Raw genomic sequence first — 15161 nt, forward strand, 5'->3', positions numbered from 1 at the left:
CTGTATCGGTGCTTCTAGATGCTCTTTTCAAGAAAATGACTAAGGTGGTCACTGTAATCATACCTTCATGAGACCATCATAAATGTGATGACCTATCTCCTCTATGTTTCTTCCTAACCGTCTGGATAAGTAAGTAAATATAGGATCTTCTTTAGATAACAAGGGTGCTGAAAGATTAACTCTTTCTTGAATACCCTAGATTGGGAGGAAGAGAAAAGTCAGTGATCTGGCACACACAATGAGATTCTCTACCACCAAGACTGCAGCCCCATCTTATTAGAACTGCCCACTAACATATTTTAGAAGTACAAAGAGAACACACTCAAGTGTTGTTGTTTTTTTAAAAAAACAACAACAGTTAAGGCATCACCAAATTGTGTGAAGTGATCCTTAGTACGCACTCTTGTTTAAGGGCTTTGCTGCAAGAAATTAAAGTCTGCCTAGGTCCAACATGCTTTATAAGGCTCCCAGAAAATGCTACGACAGCCCACAAAAACTGCATTTTTGTTCTGAACACGTTTGTTCTGAGCATTTTTGTTCTGAACGGTGCTCATATATGTCTGTATAAGGAACCAATCACACTTGCTTGGATGCCACCAAAATATGGCTCACAGAAGGATTTCTGTCAGCAGAGCATTCTTGCCTCCCTCTTCTTGAAGCCAAAGTCCCTGGCAGAATGCTGTTCCTGGGGGATGAGGATGCCCAGGAAAGCATAGCTGGGGGGTGGGGATGGAGGTGTGAAGCAGGAGGAAGACCAGGAAAAACTGTCCCCGCATTAGAGGAAATGTTCAGAGGGATCCAACCCACTGTATTATAGCACTGTTGCAATTCATGTGTTCACTCACCAGTACTTCTATTATTAGTTATATGCTAATGCAAGTAATCTTGGTAAGACATATAACATCTCAATAGCCTTGGGGAGAAACCACGAAACCTCATTTCCTCTTTTATACTAATAACAAAGTGTAATGATCTATCATTCTACCTAAAAAGACTAGTGTTGATTAGAAAGGGGTATTCTGGCCACACCTTAAGATATCTGTGCCCTACAAACACTCAGAAAAATATTAGGGTGCAGTTTGTGGGAAATTTTGCAAGCGATTGTCTAGCACTTCTATTGAAGCAAAATATCCCGTAACCATGATAAGGCAGGGCAAAGCATAAGGACTGCAATAGACTGCAATAGGATGGACCCTGCATGTCTTCCGCAGGGCTTACCGAACAAAGGTATTGCATGGTAGCAGCACTATAGGTAGGGGGGAAAAATCTAAATTCTGACCCCATGAACTCAATATACTTCACTCATTCATTACGGCCAAACACAAATGTGTGTATGTTATTATTTTTACAAAGTATCAAAAGCATTTGAACATTTTTGCCAAAAACTGGAGTGGAAAGAATCTGATAATTGGAAAGGTAGAGAGATTGGGGTTAGTCAGTCAACAGGACTGGGGCATGTGTGTGTATAAAACAGAAGCTGTAAGATGGACAGGAAGTTGAACAAGGAACTGACCACTACGAGGTCTGCCCTGACCTGAGCCTTTTTGCCAAATATTACAAAGATAGTGCCAGCTGCAAAATCAAAAACTGTTTTGAAAGGTGTCCCATTTGCTTCACAAAACTGATTCTGTGAATTAGGTGATTATATAAGAAGCAGTCTGGACTACAAGAATGTATTTAGTCACCACAGTAAGACGGGCAGGTCAGAAGCAAAGTGGTAGAAAAACCTGAACGACTGTCACTTACCCGTAAGTGCTGGAATGCATGAATGCTATATGGAAGATCTAGAATTTTTGTACATTCTGGTTGTTCTAGGTCTGGAGGTAAAGGAGATTTTGTGTCTATATAGTCTTCAGGACTAAATAAAAAATACAAACAATAGAATATTAGATCACAACCATAGGAGTCATGCAAGAATGATGCTAAATATTCACTACTTTCTCTACTAACAATGGAATCTTCTTTATACAGCAACAGTTGTTTCAGAGCTGTTTGCATAAATAGTATTTCTGCTGAGTGCTACATAAAAGGCTGGAAAGCAACTCTAATCTCTCTCCCAGAGAACAGGTACACAACTGAATATATATTTAGGATACTCTAATGCCATATTTAGAACTGCCTGGTTTTACTCAATGAGGAATTAAAAGGAATGATATTCTCAATCAAGGTATTCCTCTGGATTCTACCATAGTTCCATAATCCCCAAAGGCAAATTTTATACGTTTTAGGAGTACCTATGAAAGGTGGGGGGAAGGAAAGCAGCATGGTATAGCCCACTCTCATCAGATCTCAGAAGCTAAGCAGGGTGGTACTTGGAGGGGAGTTCTCCAAGGAAGACTTTGCAGAGGAAGGCAATGGCAAACCACCTCTGCTTAATCACTTGCCTTGAAAGCCCCTTGGTGGGGTTGCCATAAGTCGGCTGCAACTTAACAACACTTTACACACACATGAAAGGCACGTGATGAAATATTGTTGTCGCAGACTGCACATGGGGTTTTGATGATAGAAAACTACTCAATATACCAACTTTAAGCCAAAGTGAATATTCTCCATGGCATCTTCTTGACCACACCACTTATTTTATTAAAAGTTTTTGATAGAAAAAAGATACGGACAGTTCTACAGGCAGAGCTTTAGGCAAATCCAGAAAAACAGTCAGCAGTATGATCATTCATTCCCAAGAGAGATTAAAACATATGATTGTAAAAGCAGAAGAGCACCAAGACATACTTAGGGAACATCCCTTGAGTTGACAATCAATACATAATGTGTATAAAATTGATATAACTAAGTGGCTTCTGCAACTATAGTGGCTCTTTGAGCTAGACTGGTGTTACCCCAATTACTCTTTTAAAAAATCAGCAGCTGTTTAACATTGTAAAGCACCAGCAGTACATAGGTTGCGACTTCTAGTCTCAGTAAACCTGTAAGTTAGGCGTAGATGGAGAAACAACATAGAGAATGTAATTTATCCAACACCACTAAGTGAGTTGGGGATGTAAACCCATGTCTTCAAGCTCCAGACCATTTAAATTCTCAGTCTTCTAGCAAAGACTTTCAGACTGAGAAGGCAAGAAGTTCTTTTTCCGCAGGAACCAAGTGTTAAAAGCTGAGATAACTGCTCTGATTATTCAGCTTCTAAACAAATTGCCCACATCAATTCTATTTATCTTATGATTACAAAATAACCTCTTGTCATTACTCAAGCTCAACATTTCAGGATTCCAACTGAACCCCAAAGACCAGATGAGATACTGGTGATTTACTAAGATACTTTTAGAACTGGTATAGTATAGACTGCAGCCTGAATAACCAGATTAGCCAGATCTCATCAGAGCTTGGAAGCTAAGCAGGGTCAGCAATGGTTAGTACTTGGATGGGAGACTAGCAAGGAAGACTGGTGTTCCTACACAGAGGAAGGCAATGTTAAACCACACCTGCTCTTCGCTTGCTTTGAAAACCTCATAGTCCTGGGGTCGGCTTGAATCGGTTATAACTTGATGGCACACAATTATTATACAGCGGAGACGCTAAGACTCTGCTATGAAACAGAAAACCCCCAATTTGAATTTCCCCTCTACCTTTAACTCACCTGGTGGCCTTTGGAAGGCCACTTTCTCGGCTCTCCACTTGCAATAAGAGCACATCAATGCTTACATACCTAATAGGTCTTTTGTAAAGATAACAAACAGCGTGTTCAGCATTTTGAACATCTGAAATGTGCTACACCCACTATTAAAACAGAAGAACCTTCCTCACCCCCAAAACATGCAACTACCATTTAAAGATCATCCAATAATTCAGAAATCTTCATTATTGCTCAAGCAGAGATTTCCACACTTTTCTTCCCACCAATGGAAAGAATAGCTATTGTACATTCTAATACAACTAGTCTTCTCATTACCTGATATCTTTGCTTTCCAAGGTGATATATGTGCCATCATAGAGATCCAGGTCCCCCAAGGGCACTTTTGCTTTAATGCAATCTGGATCTTCTTTATTATGTCTTTGTTCCAGCCCTGTGTCTCTGTCTTCATTCTCTTCTATATGGATTTTTTGAGCAACTAACTGTTTCTACGAGAAAACAAAACATAATACATATGGATCAATATAGGTTTCTCCTTATGAAAAACTCAAGTGTCCAGAAGAGAATACTGTATTTACCCATTTTATCCTCAAAACTGTTGGGCAACCGGGGGTGTGTGTGTGTGGAACTCATGTAATCCAACATGGAAGAATAAAAGCAGTTCTTAATATGTAGGTGTAGAAAAATAACTTCTGACACAAGAAAAATTTTCCTTGCACGATTAACAGTAGCATTTACAAGATCTTATCCATGTTAGGAATCAGAAGCAAAAGCACATGGTTTATTATGCCAGTTTCCAATGAAGAGACCAGAGACTATATTTCTAGTCATGATTAATCATCATATTGAACATAATTGCCAGGAGACCAAGTCTTTGCAAAGGACCAAGGCTGCGAACATTCTTCAAGGCTCAAGAAACAGTGGGGTGTTTTTGCATTTAGACACATGGGATAATTAGCAGAAAACAGAGGCAAGAATACTTTTTTTCCCTTTTATTACAGTTGGAAGGGGCACCAAGGTCATCTAGTCCAACCCCTTGCACAATGCAGGAAATTCACAACTACCTCCCCCCCATGCCCCCTGTGACCCATACTCCATGCCCAGAAGATGGCCAAGGTGCCCTCCCTCTCATGATCTGCCTAAGGTCATAGAATCCACATTGCTGACAGATGGGCATCTAGCCTCTGCTTAAAAACCTCCAGGGAAGGAGAGCTTACCACCTCCCGAGGAAGCCTGTTCCACTGAGGAACTGCTCTAACTGTGAGAGAATTCTTCCTAATGTCTAGGGGGAAACTCTTTTGATTTAATTTCAACCCGTTGGTTCTGGTACGACCTTCCGGGGCAAAAGAAAACAACTCAGCACCATCCTCAATATGACAGCCCTTCAAGTACTTGCAGATTGTTATCATATCACCTCTCAGTCTTCTCCTCTTCAGGCTAAACATACCCAGCTCCTTCAGCTATCCCTCATACAACTTGGTCTCCATACCCCTCACCATCTTTGTTGCCCTCCTCTGGACACGTTCCAGCTTGTCTACATCCTTCTTAAATTGTGGTGCTCAAAACTGAACACAATACTCTAGGTGAGGTCTAACTAGATCGATACCATCACTTCATGTGATCAGGACACTATACTTCTGTTGATACAGCCCAAGATCGCATTTGCCTTTTTAGCTACCACATCACACTGCTGACTCATGTTCAGTGTTTGGTCTATTAAGACCCCAAGATCCTTTTTGCACACATTACTGCTAAAACAAGATACTGCTAAGATACACTGAAAAAAATTAAGTAAATTCACAGTGACATATTTTAGATATTCCAGAACTCTTGGAACGGAATCTATAAAAGTGTATAGAAGAGGATGGGCAAGTCAAATGGACTTGCTTTATAATATTAGACCTCCTCACCAACTGCTTTTGAAAGACTCTTCTAGTTCAAAAGCAGCTTTTCAGTGGAGGGGGGCACTACTCTGACAAAGCCCAAAGTGGATAGATATATTCTTTTATTTACAGCCATTGGCCAGCATACAAAATTCAATAAAGGTGTCCTTAGTGTTATGTTTGGATTCAGAGTTCTGGAATACCAAAATATTTACATATTTACCATAGGAGTCCGTTATTATAGAACTGAAAAATATTTTTCCCATAAGCATAAATACACCATTTAAAGTAGCAACAAATGGTGTTCAGCAAACCTTAAACAGTTATTTCAGATAAAGAATGGGATCAAAGAAGTGCTTCCATAAACTAGTCCAGTACAGTTTGGGACATTTTCCTTTAACTAGCTGGCCTCCCTTCTCATACCAGAAACTGCTTTTGTAACTCCCTTCAGGTCCAGAAGAAATCTGTCATGAGTCAATGAGAGCTGCTCCTCAAGAAAAACAAGTGCGAAATTCCCATTGACTAACAGAAGTAAGTCCCTGGTTCTTGGCCAAGCCAACACAGAACAGCCAAATGCTAACACACAATTTTTAAATTTAGGACTTCTCCATATAAGCATTAAATAACTACCAAGAACACATCCTTGGCACATGTAATTCTCCAAATGCATATCAAGGAATGAGTGTTATTCTTGTAACAGAAGCCTTACCTCCAGCTCTTTGAGGTAGTTAACAGTTGTTTCTTGTCTCATTAAAATTACTAAATCATGAGGGTGTTTCAAGTTCATTGGTGAATCAACCTGGAAGACAGACAGAGGTAGCCACTGTCATAAGTTCTCTTTAAATCTATTTTTATCTATCACTGTCATTCAGACGTTCATACCACATATAAAACAGAAGCTTCCTCTTATAATGAATAAATAAATAAATTTTATTTGCGGCTAGTATGCCAGATAAAACAGGTAAAACAGAAACTGACCATACAGAGTAGATGTTTAAAACCAAGGCGCTTCCCCTTATATCCATATCAGAAAATACACAATGAAGCGTTGTGATTTTACATTCTGGGAAATTAATTTGAACTGCATTGAGATTTACATAAATAAAACATTCAAGACACTGGGATTCTAAATGATTCCAATCACTAAAGCCCAATGTAAATTAAACATTGCCTAAAGCATTGTGGGTAATATACACCAGGGAAAGGCAACTTCAGTGTGAAAAGATGACACTTCTTCTGTGCATTATAGATAATAAAATGAGTTAAATTATGGTCCACTACAAAAACCTCATATAGGGAGACAACAGTACACATTAACTCAGACTACAGCAGGAGTGTTAAACTCAAATGGGAGAAAAGGCCAAACTCCCCACCCAACAGATGCTCAAAGGCCAGTCACGTTTTCACCCCCTCCCCAATTACAGCTCCCCATCTCCTGTGTGTGTAAAGTGCCTTCAAGTCGCAGCCGACACTACTCCTTTTATAACTATCCCCAGCCATATCCAATTGCATCATTGGATCCCAGTTCCGCTGCCCTTGGATCACCCCTCTTCTCCCATAATATATGAAAGGAGAAAAGGAGAAAGGGGGGTGGGGGAAAGAAAAAAAGAACGAGGGGAAAAGGTAAAAGGAGGACTGGGTGTGTGTGGAGGAGGGATGGAAAGACAAACGGGATGAATAAAAGGGGCATTTCCAGGCAACACCATCACTCACTCACATTACCTGCTTGGGGGGGGGGGAATCAGAGAAGGGGCACGTGAAGCAGCTGAGCGGAAGCAGCAGCTCTGTGTTGTGCCAGCCCCAATTGGGCAGAGCAACTGCTCCTTCACGAAGGGGCAGGCAAGCAAATTAGATGCTGTGCCAAATGAGAGGTGGTAGATGGCAGAAACTGTTGCCTGCCTGCTGGCTCACAGTGAAACAGAAGCAAAACAGCCAGGGCGAAAACGCACGGTCACTTGATCCTCCTTTAATCCCTGTTTCAGCCAGGATTCAGCCTCGATCGAACGCATGCGTTTCGCCTAATGCGCATTCGATCCTGGCTAAAACAGGGATTAAAGGAGGATACAGCGGCCATGCGTTTTCGCCCCAGACTGTCTTTTCTGCACAGCACCCCATCACCCAGAACAAGAGTATCACACTAGTGTCTGGATCCTCTCTTGGCATAAAAGGGTAGAAGAGAAGAAACAGGACCTGGGAGCTGGCAAGGCATACTTGCTCTGCATGGCAGAGCAGCATGTGGAAAAACCAGGCCGGCTAGGGGCTGAGAAAAGATAACTCATCAGTTGCCAAGTCATCTGTCTTCTCTTCCCTTTTTGTATGATGAGAAACGAGCTTGTCCAGTCCCCAGCCAACCTTGCTTGTCCACACACTATTCTACCCTTTCCCTTCCAGTCAACCTTTTGTGGCTGCAGATAATGGCCCTACCACCACCCTCGGTGACAGCACTACTGCTATCGCCTTGGCAACAGCCCGAGTAGTGTAGGGCTAAAAGAGACAGGGATGTGGCTGTGCGGTTTGCAGGATGATGAAGGAACCACTGAGATGGCTGCTCTTGCTTCCAGTGAAATAGTGGTGGGGGGGAGAGAGAGATTTTACCCCAGCAATCTCAAAGGTGTACCTAGGGCTCATTTGGCCCTGCATGTCTCAGGCAGTTGCCAGGGCAATGGCTGTAAGTGTCCTTGCTGAGCCACAAAGCAGGCCTCCTTCCCCTTCAGATGGTTCTTTGGCTGTGTTGGATGGGAGCAGTAGCCCTCCCCTGGTTGATCAGGGGCTCTGTCTGCCTTGGCTCCACTGGGCCCTCCATCAGGTGCAGCAGGAGGATCAACTTGTAGGCCATACCCATGTCCTTAGTAGGTGGAGCGTAGAGCATGGGTTATTTGTTTGACACCCCTAGACTACAGCAATACATGGGTGGATCCAAATTCGGCTTCCACCACTGTAAGACTTCTACCAGAGAAAAGGGGGACAATTTTTGTCAACCCCCTATCTCACTGTAGAATTCCATATTCTTGCACTGTTCCTGTGGGCCCCCCGTTCTCCAAGAAACACAATTCAGGGAATTCAATGGGCTGCACCAGGAGAAAGAAGTTCCATTCCTTTAGCAGAGCTCCACTGATTACACTTTGGATCTAAATCACGTCGCTTTAGGAATCTGAGGGACATCTGAGGACTAAAAATTGCTACATGGAAGTAGACGCCCCTGTCAACAAAGTACGCTGCTCAAGCAAGCTGCTATGTCCTGCCAAGTGAACTATGGAACAAGCATATCTCCATTCAATTCCCCAGTGAAGATTAAAAAAAAATTGAACATTAAAGTCGACAATGGAAAAAAGTATGATGGCTTTAAAGCACAAGAAATTTCTTCATAACTTCACATCTATGTTAATATTTATGCAGTTGTCATCACACATCTGAACACACACATGAAGCTGCCTTATACTGAATCAGACCCTTGGCCCATCTAGGTCAGTATTGTCTACTTAGACCGGCAGCGGCTCTCCAGGGTCTCAGGAAGGGTCTTTCACATCACCTACTTGCCTAGTCCCTTTAACTGGAGATGCCGGGGATTGAACCTGGGACCTCCTGCATGCCAAGCAGATGCTCTACCACTGAGCCACGGCTTCTCCCATCAAATACCCATCAAAGGGAAATACACCAGTTTCCACATTTTCAGAAATAAATACGGTACTCAGTTCTTACCAGCTGCACATATCCTTTCCTTCCCAGATGTGTACAACTGGGGAATGGAAAGCTCAAGAGGAAAATGATAGATGGCTTTAACACAGCTGTAAAATTATACTCTTCAAAATGTAGAATTATTACTTTTCCTGGTTTTCAGGAGTGTGGGGTAGACTGAACTGACATAGTGACATTACAGCAGATATTAGAGGTTTGGCAAAATGATTTGAGGACTGATTTAGCTGAGGAAGTGCGTATTTTAATCAAGACAGCATGTTAACAATGGTACTAAATGATATAATGCTATTTCTAAAAAACAGTAGTCATTGCCTGAACTTTTTTTTAAAAATGTAGTACCATTTAGTCAGTGTTTATTACTAGGTTTTACTATTAAAGTTTTATATTTAATAAGGGTGGAACTCAGTTAAGATTAAAATTCTACCTTAGAGAGGTTAATCATTAATATTGTTATCTGGGTAGTATTATTCCCACTTTGTTAAAGGTCTGCAAACTGCGTTTCTTGACAAGCATGTTGAATTTAGTGGCGCTGCTCTACAGGAGACAAGGATGTCAAGGTTATCATTTTCTCAAGAGAGTTAAATTAGTTGCTGGGATGTAGAGGGGAAAACAACTATGAACCATAAAATGAAAGACAATTTTTATTTTTTGAGGTAAATTACATTAAGGGGAAGAGCCAGCGCTGTCCCTCCCCCTCCCAATCAGAAATCCTTCCACTGCCACCGATTATTTGCTTTCCTACTTATTTGGTGATGGTGGATTATGATTTTATTTTACTCAGGTTGCCTGTGTGAAATCAGATATACATTGTGGCGGTGAACATAAAGGATTAATGCATACCTTAAGACAAAGTCTCAAGGAGATGGTGTCAGATAGGCTCTCTGTCAACCCCGGAATGAAACAAGATGGTTTCCCCCACGGACAAAATGGAGTTTTTGCACTCCGTCCCTTCCCCCGTTTACACCGGGTCTCCCTCCCAAGATCTACACCTCAATGGAGACCAGCCCGGGAAATCGTTGACCTGATACCGGGTCCCGCAAAACAATGACTGAGCCCGGGAAGATCAGCCAGTGAACGTGCGCATTTATTTTCTGTATGCGTTTGCTTAAGTACTTGCCGGTAGTGAAATTCTGTATTGTTTCTTTGTTTCTCAAACCTAATCTTCCCTATTGTATCTGCCCTATATATGTATCACTATTCCCCCATGCCTGTATTCTAGCCTTAAGTCTTTTACCTGCTGAAACCACTGACTTTCTGTAATAAGCTTTTAACTCGCTCTACCATCTGGAGAAAAGTTATTGCCAGGAGCGTATTGGATTACTGAGGCTTGACAGATGAATCCTAACGAATAGCAAAAGAGCAAGTTTCTGAAAGGCTTGTTCAGTTTTCATGCAGCCAGCCCTCTTGGAATACGGACAAGGGTAACATGCTAGTCTAGATGTAACTGTAGTGGAGATCTTATATCCTAATTCTGATTCAATCTGCTCTTTACAGAGCCATCCTAAAAGCACTTTCCTATCTCACTGAATAAAATGAGATTTACGTCTGAATAGTTGTGCTTAGAATTGCTTCTTCCATATACCACTTTATAGTAATCAACATGCTCAAATATGTCCTTAATATTTCTATCCTCTTTTGTTTGTATTTTCAACATAGCTCCAAACAGCTATTTTGCTCTTGCAAAACATATTACAAAATGTTTTCCATATCCTCTTTTACAATATCCAAAAGAGAATGGCGGAACAAGATAGTGGAAAGTAACATTATTAATACACATACAGTACAAAATGATTGAACGAATCAATCTCCCTGTCACACACTTTTCATTGCCTTGCCCTCCTGCTCTTCATGTAAAAAAAAGATAAAGGACAGGAAAATTATGTATATCTAGTAAAAGTGGTGGAAGAAAATGCACAGCTACAAGAGATTCATTCACCCCATTCCAAAATTAAACTTGCTGCTGGGTAGTGCATGCGAATGTTGATGTTCTACTATAATCAGCAGTCCAACATCTCTTAACTATAATCTAGATTATTTACAAAATACTTGGGAACACTTTCTGTCCATAGAACAGTATTTCCCTCCCCCCTCCTGCTGCAGCCCAAAATGCCTTCTAAAAATGCTGCTCCTGGGAGAGAGGAGACTCCCAAAAACAGTATTTTTTTGGGGGGGGGGCATTTTGGGGTATGGCAGGTTTTCCCCCTGTCCAACACTTAAGATGGTTAGGGGACCCGATAAAAACTATTTTTACGTGTATATATATATGTTAGAACAAGAAAGGCTTAATGGAATAAAACCTCAAAAAAACTACAGGCTTTGGTAAATGATTCAAATTGAGATTCTTTTCTCCCAAGCCAAATACCAGTTCAGGTTACCTTTCTTCAACACCCACTCCCCACCCAGCACCTGTTAATTTCAATGGGAGAGCTGTGTTTATGGTTTATGGTTTAATCTTATCCACTGAAATCAACTGAACCTAAACACGCTCAACTCTGGCTAGATTATGTGAACAAAAGTAATGTCACTTTCCAGTTTCAGTCAGCACACAAACTAGTTGCTTCATATTTAGTATTAGTAATATTAGCAGCAATATTACTTATAAAATATAAATACAATTTGTTGGGAGTATCAAATCCTTGATTGGGAAATGGGCTCAGAGTGACCTGGAAAAGTAGACAAAATGGTAAAATTTAATTTTCAATCCTATATATTCTGTAAATTCTTCCACCATAATTAGGTCAATTGCCCTATGATGTTTCATGCTCTCCGCCCCTAACTTTTTAAAAATTATAGTGTATAATCAGCACCAGAGTAATTTTTGTCTCAGTTACATTAAATGTGAAAGTGAAATGAGAACACTGGGTGAGCTTGACAAAATTAAACCTTTTATACTGGTGTTTGCTGCAATTCTATTCCTGTACTGCCAAAGGGGAATGCTTAATGAAGCATAATTTTTTACAGGTAGTGTCACGTTCAACGAAACTCCCATGTTTTTAAAAATGTTTTATAGTACAGTGTATTTCACCCCCCACACTAGGTTAGTAAAGGATATCTTTTGTTTGGGAAAGGTTTGGATAGCTTTATAGTACAGTGTATTTCACCCCCCACACTAGGTTAGTAAAGGATATCTTTTGTTTGGGAAAGGTTTGGATAGCTTTCAAAACCTCAGGTGTAGGAAGCTCCTGCATTGGCTTGTTATGTACTTATATATGGGAACTAGTAAAACAGACCACCGACTCAGGTATTCTAGGTGGCAAGCTTACTCTTATAGAATTTCACATTGATAACTATCTCTAGCAATTTCCTTTCCTTTCTGTATGCTTTAAGAAGTGCTACCCAGCAGAACTATAAAGCTGAACTCCATGCACACTCCAGTAGAGAGCAAGCCCAAAACCTAATAGGTCTTACTACAACACAAAGCCATTTCAGAGAAAGGTGCAACGTTTACAAAGAATCTCAAACAGGATACAACACACAGTACATTATTTCGTTCAAGAGCAAGCCGCTGGAAAGACTCATACAAGTTGCCTCCTTGACATGACTAAGTCATCAATAGGCAGTCCAAAAACATGTGGAACTGTATGACTGAAAATAATTTGAAAGGTATCTTTGACCCTAACTGAATCTATGTGGAAACCGGTCTTTTTGATTTTCAAGGATCTACTTCCAATTACAAATCATAGGTTTAAGCCAGAGATGTTCACTCAAAGAGAGTCACATTCCCAATTACCACCAATCAGAAGAGCCTCATTTACTTCCATTCTTGGCTTAATTTCTCCACCTCAGGAAGGCTTGTAGCTTACCCACTCCTCTGGAAGCAGCTGTTTCAACTTGGGAGTCAACTGCCAGCCACAAGCCCCAACAGGAAAAGGTCTTTCCCACTTATCCTAAACGTAGGGCAGGTACCACAATGGGGAAAGGTGCTTGTTAGAGCCACATGTGGCTCCTGAGCCACAGTGTATCACTGGTTTAACCCTATATGTTTAAAATATTTACTTGGAAACAAGTCCTACTAGCAATCTTACTTTCAAACAAATATTGAGGACTGGAGCAAAAGTTGTTTTGGGGAAGCAACAGCTCTAATTAAGTAATTAAGACTGATGTGGGAAAAGGCTGTTAAATCATCAGGGCTACTTAAGAAACATCTCAGAATAACGACAGACCAAGGATTTCCAGATTAAAAGTGTTTATATATTTATTCATTCATTCAGTGTTGCAAATACATACATACAAGAAACTTAGAGACGTTTCTCAAGGAGAGGATATTGTTGTTTGGGTAATACGTTACCGATCAAGAAGTGGAGACGTCCAAAATCCGTGGCATATAGGTACAACATGAAATATAGCGGGGAATGGGAGACGGATGTATCGGAGACTTGAGCCAGCCAAGTCACCGGAAAGGGGTATGTGTGGAGCTCCGCAAAAACTCAATGCACACGATATATGGAAGGAGAGTAGGGCAGAACCAAGAAGAAGAACTACTTGCTTTGTCAGGGAGGGCAAAATATACCCTTCTCTGGGGTGGGGGTGGGGGTTGAGATTCCCCCAGATGGCTCCTATCTAAAACAATAGGGATCAAAGACTTTGGCTGCAAAGATCGGGCAAAGTGACAATTTGTAAACTAAGCTGGCACCAATGATTTACATATATCCGGGATGTCTTGACTTGATCTTCTCATGTTCGACAGTACCTCAGGAAGGTGTGAATCTTTACACTCCAGGGATGCGGCGGATGTTTTTCTCACAGGATACGGGGGGGGGGCAGCAGGAGAGAGCGACGTGATGCTCTCGTTTCGGCGTTATGGCTTCCCTTTGGATCAGGAGACAATCAGGATCATGGCTTCCCTTCAGCTGGTTCTGCAGGGGTGACCCGGTCTCTTGTCCTGGACAGCCTGGTAATGCAGCAGAGCGCTAGCCCAGAGCAGCAGGCTATTAACGCTTAGACAGTCCATTGAGTCTCTGGTGTGGTTGCCATGACCAGGGCGGGAGGTCAGGCAGTGCATGTGGCAACAGCACAGTGTTAAAACTACCAAATGTACTCAGCCCAACAGTGAGAGCAAGGCAAGGCAGAGATTGATGAATAGCCCAGGGGAAAAATATCCTGAAGTGCTGAACTAAATGTATATCAATATTTGGAATCATTGTGCAAAAAAAATAATCTGTTAGAATTACCGTAATCACTAGACAAGAAAGTAAGAGAACAAGCTGGAAACTACATTCGTTTCAGTCTGTACACAGATAACAGCTTTTGGCTTTAAATTGAACAGTCCTCCAAATTATGTGAAGCCATAAAACTAACATGAATATTTCTAGCATTTGTCAATTAACAAGATTCAACTCTAAAATAAAATGTACAACATTCTCAAAGTCTTAAAAATGGTAAAAATAGCAGTAACCAGGCAAGTGTGCAGCCTGGATAGTTAGTGTAGAGGGGGAAAAAAGTATTATTTTATGCCACAGTAAAAGAAACAAGATGTTTAGGTTGTAAGAGGTCATTAAGCTCCTCTTGACCCAGGCATGACACTCATTAGACTGCACTCAAGAGATATGCGCTGAAGCTTCACAGCCATCAAAAGCTGCCTCTAGACTATAACTGGTGGCTGAAATGTCCTGCAGTCATGAATGCCTGAGCGGGAGACATACATTTAACACTAAAGAAAGGTGTGAATTGTAAGCATATGGGCCGCCTAACTCCCGGACTGGTCATGGCAACCCCAATATGCAGGCACACGACTACTGTTCCAAGCCACGTGTCCACCCCAAGCGCTACGGGGATGGCTGCAGCGCGCGCCAGCGAAATTGACATGACCGCTCCTGTGTGTTCCGAGCAGCCAGCAGCTGGGAGACAGAGGCCAGGGCAACTTCCAGTGAACCTGAGAGACTCCATGTTCCTGTTCATCTCTGTTCCAGCTGCAGCCATTTCCTGGAAAGCGGACAGTCATGTAGTCAGTGCCAGCAACCCCCCCTCCCATTGCAACATCAGCAGATTAATGGGCC

At 41.6% G+C, this 15161-nt stretch overlaps 1 protein-coding gene across 3 annotated transcripts in view; it reads right to left on the reverse strand.

The window, feature by feature from the left end:
* TTC17 (tetratricopeptide repeat domain 17) overlaps positions 1 to 15161 on the reverse strand; it is an 86081-nt gene that overhangs the window by 62639 nt on the left and 8281 nt on the right. For all 3 annotated transcript variants that reach the window (XM_056850789.1, XM_056850788.1, XM_056850787.1), the window contains exons 2-5: positions 6179 to 6268; positions 3905 to 4074; positions 1747 to 1858; positions 64 to 195 (exon numbers count right to left, since the gene is read on the reverse strand). In XM_056850789.1, coding sequence (XP_056706767.1) covers positions 64 to 195; positions 1747 to 1858; positions 3905 to 4074; positions 6179 to 6268 — 504 coding nt within the window. The remainder of the gene's footprint in view (positions 1 to 63; positions 196 to 1746; positions 1859 to 3904; positions 4075 to 6178; positions 6269 to 15161) is intronic.

This window comes from Euleptes europaea, chromosome 6 (genome assembly GCF_029931775.1).
Source record: "Euleptes europaea isolate rEulEur1 chromosome 6, rEulEur1.hap1, whole genome shotgun sequence".
Classification (NCBI taxonomy): domain Eukaryota; kingdom Metazoa; phylum Chordata; class Lepidosauria; order Squamata; family Sphaerodactylidae; genus Euleptes; species Euleptes europaea.